This window comes from Dipteris shenzhenensis, chromosome 13 (assembly GCF_047967505.1).
Source record: "Dipteris shenzhenensis isolate YYH24624 ecotype China chromosome 13, Dip_SZ_1.0, whole genome shotgun sequence".
NCBI classification, from domain to species: Eukaryota; Viridiplantae; Streptophyta; class Polypodiopsida; order Gleicheniales; family Dipteridaceae; genus Dipteris; species Dipteris shenzhenensis.
Window position 1 is genome coordinate 13202057 of NC_141608.1, and position 6376 is coordinate 13208432.

The 6376-nt window shown below is 44.4% G+C and overlaps 1 protein-coding gene across 1 annotated transcript; it reads left to right on the top strand.

The window, feature by feature from the left end:
• The first annotated feature begins 2511 nt into the window (after nt 1-2511).
• Nucleotides 2512-6102, top strand: LOC147895047 (pentatricopeptide repeat-containing protein DOT4, chloroplastic-like). The gene is made up of 2 exons (XM_087383774.1): nt 2512-2979; nt 3111-6102. Exon 2 carries the CDS (start codon nt 3141-3143, stop codon nt 5106-5108), a length of 1968 nt encoding a protein of 655 aa, XP_087239900.1. The 5' UTR covers nt 2512-2979; nt 3111-3140; the 3' UTR covers nt 5109-6102.
• Nucleotides 6103-6376: the final 274 nt, after the last annotated feature.

Consider the following 6376-nt stretch of genomic DNA (forward strand, 5'->3'; position numbering starts at 1 on the left):
CCACGCCGAGTAAGATATTGCGGCGCCTCCCCTCCCAGCTCTAAGATCTGGCGACGCACGTCCATTCTTTTCCTAAGGTGTTGGCTTTTCACTCAAGGTGGGAGAAAGTCTGTCTTGTCTGAGGGTCCCTGAGCCCCTTTTCAAGCTCGACTGGCGGAGGTTGGCTGCGAGTGTTCTTTCTCTGGGGAGTTCTGGAAATGTGTCTTCAAAGGTCACATTGGAAGGCCAATTTGATTGGGATCGATGCTCCTGTTGATTCAGGCCGTCAATTCTGTCTTCTTATACCAATTCTTCATCATAGTCATTTCCCTGACCTTGTCCTCTGTGAGCACTCAATGGTGGGCAGGGGAATCTAGTGTGTAATCTTTCGTCTTCCTCTCCATCTCCTTCATCAATTTCCATATATTTTTTTGATGTTGTTGTTTTCTTTTTCCTTGGTTCTTTTGCAATACTCTAGATTTGATTACCCTGAATACCTAGGTAACAAGTTTCCCTTGGAATTTGCCACACAACTTGCAAATACCAATTTATACTTGCTTGTTATATGTGTAGTCTAGCAAAACATTTCCACTGTCTAAGTCATTGTGGAGCCACCCTTGCTTACGCAAAGCTTGCAGGCCCCAACAAAGAGCAAAATAAAGTTCTGGCATAGAAGCTTTGCTTATGTTGTTGAAGAAATCCGGCTCTGCATCCAAAACAAAACTAGAATTCATAGAACATTCACATATTTTACAGAACATCCTACGCAATGACCCTCCATTGAAGTACAACATAAATTCCCAATGGAGCGAGATTATTGACATGGCAAGGATTGCACTAGCACACTGTGCTTCACTTGCATTGAAGCAGGGATGTTTTTATCGAAGCTGTACTTAAATATTAATATAAAATCCTGGTGAAATTTTATCAGGCTAGTTTTTTTAGTTTCATAGTATCAATAGAACGTATTACAATTCTATATATTTTCTTTTGAAATTTGAAGAAAAAGTTATAAATCCTGGTGAGACTTTAAAACTTTTTCCATAAAAGATTCAAATCTTGGCAAATGTTTCGAACCTTTGTTTTTATTAGGTCATACAAACTTTCAACTTCAATATAAAAGTTTCACGTCTTGACAAAAGTAAGAGGTTTTTTTTTCCATGCATAGAAGCTTCCTTCATGAACTTGTCATCCTTGTTTCCGCAGTGCAATTGAAGGTTTTTGCAACAAAGTAGCTAGTTACACCTACTCCTATAACCCCTTGTATTTTTGGCAGGAAAGTTTGGCCTTCAGAATCGAAACCAATTTTGCAAGACTTCATATTTATTTTGTCACAGCCACACAACATAGATATTTGTTGCCTCGAAAATGCTACCACTCGAAGTGGACCCAAGAGAAGTTGATGTTCTTATAGCCATTCTTGCTTGGTGCTCGTGCTCCACCATGTTAAGCTTCTTCCCAGTCGCATCAAACTCCCTCTTAGCAAAGACAGCCAACTTTGTCCACACCAACAAGTGTGCTCTTCGTTTCAACCACATGCCATCCCAAAGCAATGGAATCTACAATGTGTCCACAACGAGGAAACCTTCACATCCCTTCACAAATGACAATGGAATCTATAGTGCATCCACAATGAGAAACCTTCACATCCCTTCACAAATCTCACGCCCTTTGCATACGTCGAATGGACTAATATGCTCCAAGCTATCAAACCCCTTCTCAAACCATTTCATAATATGCCTCCATGAGGGTGTATCACAACAACACAATTCTAGCAACCACTCCTAATACTCCTATGTAGTATTTAATGCTCCGAACAAGGATTAATGTATAGATGGAATTTTCATTAGACTGATTTTCTCTTTAATAAGGATTTTGCATGCCCTTTTCATCCCTTGTATGAATAATAAAAACTCCACCACTAAACTATCTATCACTAAACACAATTCCAGTAATAACTCCTAATACTCCTAGGTAGTGTTTAATGCTCTTACAGACAATCCGGGCATATGAAAAGGAATGTGATTGATGAAGCATTTGTGTGTTGTCTTGATCCAACCCCTCATAACACGCTGGCCTTGCTCCACAATCTTGACAATTTGTGCCAGAATACTAGGTGAAAGGAGACCCCATGCAAAGCCAACGGCTGGGACACATGCGACCATGCAAGCTCCAGCTAGCTGGACTGGAGCCACTGTAGATCAAAGTTAATTTGCAGTTACAAAAAACCCATGGAAATTCACACCACTTTTGAAATCAACTCCTTAAGCACTCTCTCTAATGAGCCAATGCTAACAAACTCAAGGCCTTCCATAATCTCCAGGACAAGCAACATGCCTCCTTTAACCAATAATATGTTTTCATTTTAGCATTTCAATCTTTGAAAAGGACCTACCAAGTCTCTTTTCCATGATGGTGATGCATGGCTAGTCCAAATGATGATTTTGAGAATTACTTGGCTTTGATGTGCCCTTGACTTCGGTTGGAGTTGGAGTAGGAGTTGGAAGTGGGTCGTTTCCTCAAATGATTTTAGATGCTGCTGCGTTTCTCCTAATTTATCATCAGCATCGGCCATGCCTCATCTTGCAATCGAGCCCTTATCAAGTTGTAGCCCCCGGGGGCCGGATACAAAATTGCATTTTGGTAAGCGTTGTGGCAAGGTCCTAGGATCATTGCCTGTCTCCTGTTTCAGGTGTTTCGCTACCGAGTCATGGGCGCCCAATTGGGTCAAGCTTGCCAACGAGGTTCGAAGCGAGGTAGGAACCATTAAGGCCTCTCATATACAGATATTGGATGCCCACCATCACTATGGCCTTACGAAGCAAGACTGCTGCCCTGAAGGCTCGATTGATGAGGTCCTGCGTCAGCTGGGTCCAGAGACAGATGTCGCTACCTATGCCTCGCTTTTGAGGCGTTGCACCAAATCCAAGGCCATGTCTGACGGTGAACTTGTGCATGAGCACTTGACGAGGCGTGGATATGCACGCAACACATTTCTAGGTAACCTTCTTGTCCAAATGTATAGCAAGTGCGGGAGCTTGCGGCATGCACGCGCTGTGTTTGACGAAATAGCCTTTCGTAATTTATACTCTTGGACAATCATAATCTCTGCGTGTGCTGAGCATGGGCAGGGCAATGAGGCTTTACAACTTTTTCGTCAAATGGAAGCAGAAGGCGTTGAACCCGACAAGGTCACCTTCACCTGCGTTTTGGATGCGTGTGCCAATGTGGCAGCCCTAGAAGAGGGTAGAGAAGTGCATGCTACTGTTGCTGGCAACGGGTGGCAGTTAGATATTGTTATGAGAAGTACCCTAGTCAATATGTATGGCAAGTGTGGGAGCCTGGATGATGCGAGGTCTGTGTTTGCAGAGATGCCATTGTGGGATGCGGTCTCTTGGAATGCCATGATCTCAGCTTGTGCCCAGAATAAGCATGGCAAGGAGGCCCTACAACTGTTTGGTCATATGCAGGCAGAGGGCTTCGAGCCAACCAAGATCACTTTCATCTGCATTTTCGATGCGTGTGCCAGTGTGGCAGCCCTAGAAGAAGGCAGAGAGATGCATGCTAGTGTTGTTGGTAACGGATGGGAGTCGGATGTTGTTGTGGGGAATACCCTTGTAAGTATGTATGGCAAGTGCATGTGCCTAGATGATGCAAGGGCTGTGTTTGCAGAAATGGCACTGCAGGATGTGGTCTCCTGGAATGCTGTGATGGCAGCATGTGCCCAAAATGGGCGTGGCAAAGAGGCCCTGCAATTATTTGGTCAAATGCAGGAAGAAGGCTTTGAGCCAAACAAGATCACATTCATCTGCATCTTGGATTCGTTTGCCAGTGTGGCAGCTCTTGAAGCAGGTCGAAAGCTGCATGCTACTATTGCTAGCAACGGATGGGAGTTGGATGTTGTTGTAGGAAATGCCCTTGTCGGTATGTATGGCAAGTCTGAGAGCCTTGCCGATGCATGGGCTGTGTTTGCAGAGATGACACTGTGGGATGTGGCCACCTGGAATGCCATGATGGCAGCGTGTACCCAGAATGAGCAATACAAGGAGGCTATACAACTGTATGGTCAAATGCAAGCAGAAGGCTATGAGCCCAACAAGATCACCTTCATCTGCATTTTGGATGCATGTGCCAGTTTGGCAGCCTTAAAAGAGGGTCGAGAGATGCATGCCTGTGTTGCTGGAAAAAGATGGGAGTCAGATGTTTTTGTTGGAAATACCCTTGTCAATATGTATGGCAAGTGCGGTATCCTGGATGATTCGAGGGCTGTGTTTGCAGGAATGGCGATGTGGGATGTGGTCTCATGGACTGCCATTATGGCAGCATGCGCCCAGAATGGGCACGGTAAGGAGGCCCTACAACTGTTTCATCAAATGCAAGCAGCAGACTTTCAGGCAGACAAGATCATCCTCACCTGTGTTTTGGATGCATGTGCCGGTGTTGCAGCCCTAGAAGAGGGTCGAGAGATGCATGCTACTATCACTGGCAACGGATGGGAGCTGGATGTCACTGTTGGAATTACCCTCGTCAGTTTGTATAGCAAGTGCGGTAGCCTACATGATGCGAGGGCTGTGTTTGCAGAGATGCCTTTGTGGGATTCTGTCTCCTGGAATGCCATGATGGCAGGGTGTGCACAGAATGGGCTTGGCAAAGAGGCCCTACAACTGTTTGGTGAAATGCAGCATGAAGGCTTTAAACCAGACAAGGTCACTTTCATCTGCGTTCTCACTGCATGCAGTCATACAGGTCTGATTGCTGATGGAAGGAAATACTTTGCCTCTATGATGAAAGACCATGGCATAACCCCATCGGTGGAGCATTATATGTGCATGATTGATCTTCTTGGGCGAGGAGGAATACTGGAAGAGGCAGAGGACCTGATCCTCAGCATGCCATCTGAACATGTTGCTTCAGCATGGTCGAGCTTGCTTTCATCATGCAGAATTCATGGTGATTTGGAGCGGGCTGTGCATGCCGCAGGTTTTGCTTTCGAGTCAGATCCAGGAAATGCCTCTCCATTTGTATTACTAGCAAACATTCATGCAAATGCAGAGGAATCTGATGGTGAATCGAACATGAGGAGGGCAATAAGTGATGATGAGAAATTGAGAGTGTATCAATGTGAGTAAAAGTGGTAAATGAATTTATTGGTCGAGACGTCACATTCTCAACTAGAGGAAACCGATATGGGGATTGCTGAGGTTGAGCAGGCTCATGAAGGACGCCGGATAATTGCCTGAGGCAAAGTCAGTTCATTATGATGTAGATGAGGAAGAGGAAGAAGGCATGCTTGGCCACGACAATCAGAAGCTGGCCATTCTTATTTCTACTCCCCCAGGTCCACTTATTTGTGCCACCAAAGAACCCTTGGGTGTACTTTATTGGCCGTTCCATTACCAAATTGATCAACCACTTGGGCACCTTATTAAGTGGAGCATTTCCCAATCTTAGCAATGATGAGGTTGTGGGACTATCCACAAATTTTGAGAAGAGAGCTTGAGGCAGCTAGGGGGACTACTGCTGAAGACTGGGATGCAGAATGTAGAGGCTGGGCTCTGCAGTCGATAATGCCCCTGGTGTAGAGCTTGATTCACGAATTCAATGGTACTGCCGTGGAGTTCATCTTGGAGCTTGAGGCAGGTAACTTAGTGCTCTCAAACTTGGAGCTGGGACTGAGTTAGGAAGTTAGATGGTGGGCAGCCCTTTCTCAGGGCAGATAAGTTAATGCGATTCCTTGTTGATCAAAATGGCACCCATCTGGAAGGAGAGTTTTAGAGGTACATTAGTCCCTAGATCCTAATGTCAATATGGAAGGTTGGCCAATAAAAGTGGATATCGAGATCTGTGGGACCAACTCCTCAATTCTCAAGATCTGTGAAACATGTAAGCAAAAAGAGAGCTAACTCTTGACACAAGGTTAATACAGCTAGAGTTGCATAAAGACAATATGAGGGGTCACACAAAGTTCATGCAAGAAGACACATTTAAAGAGTGAACCATAATGACCAAGTTTTATGTATTGGATTTGACCTAGCCATAATGACCATTGTTGCTTGGTGAGCTACCCCCCCACAAATGTAGAGGACTCATCACCTTGATTTTTCAAAAAAAAAGGAGCAAGATTGGAAACCCATCATCCTAATAAATGTATCCTATAAAATTATTACAAAGCTCATGCTAGGAGGGCCTCCCCCATGTTAGATATAATCTTTAGAAAAATTCAAAGTACATATACATTCTAAGTCGCATGTTCTAAGCCTAAGATGGCATTAAATGGGCCAAAGGCACTTGTCTTTATCAAGGTTAGATCATGAAGCCTATGATAGGATGGAAGGAGATTTTTGCATTGGAGCTAGGTAGAAACTTAGCTTCCCCACAACATTATCAGTTGGATCCA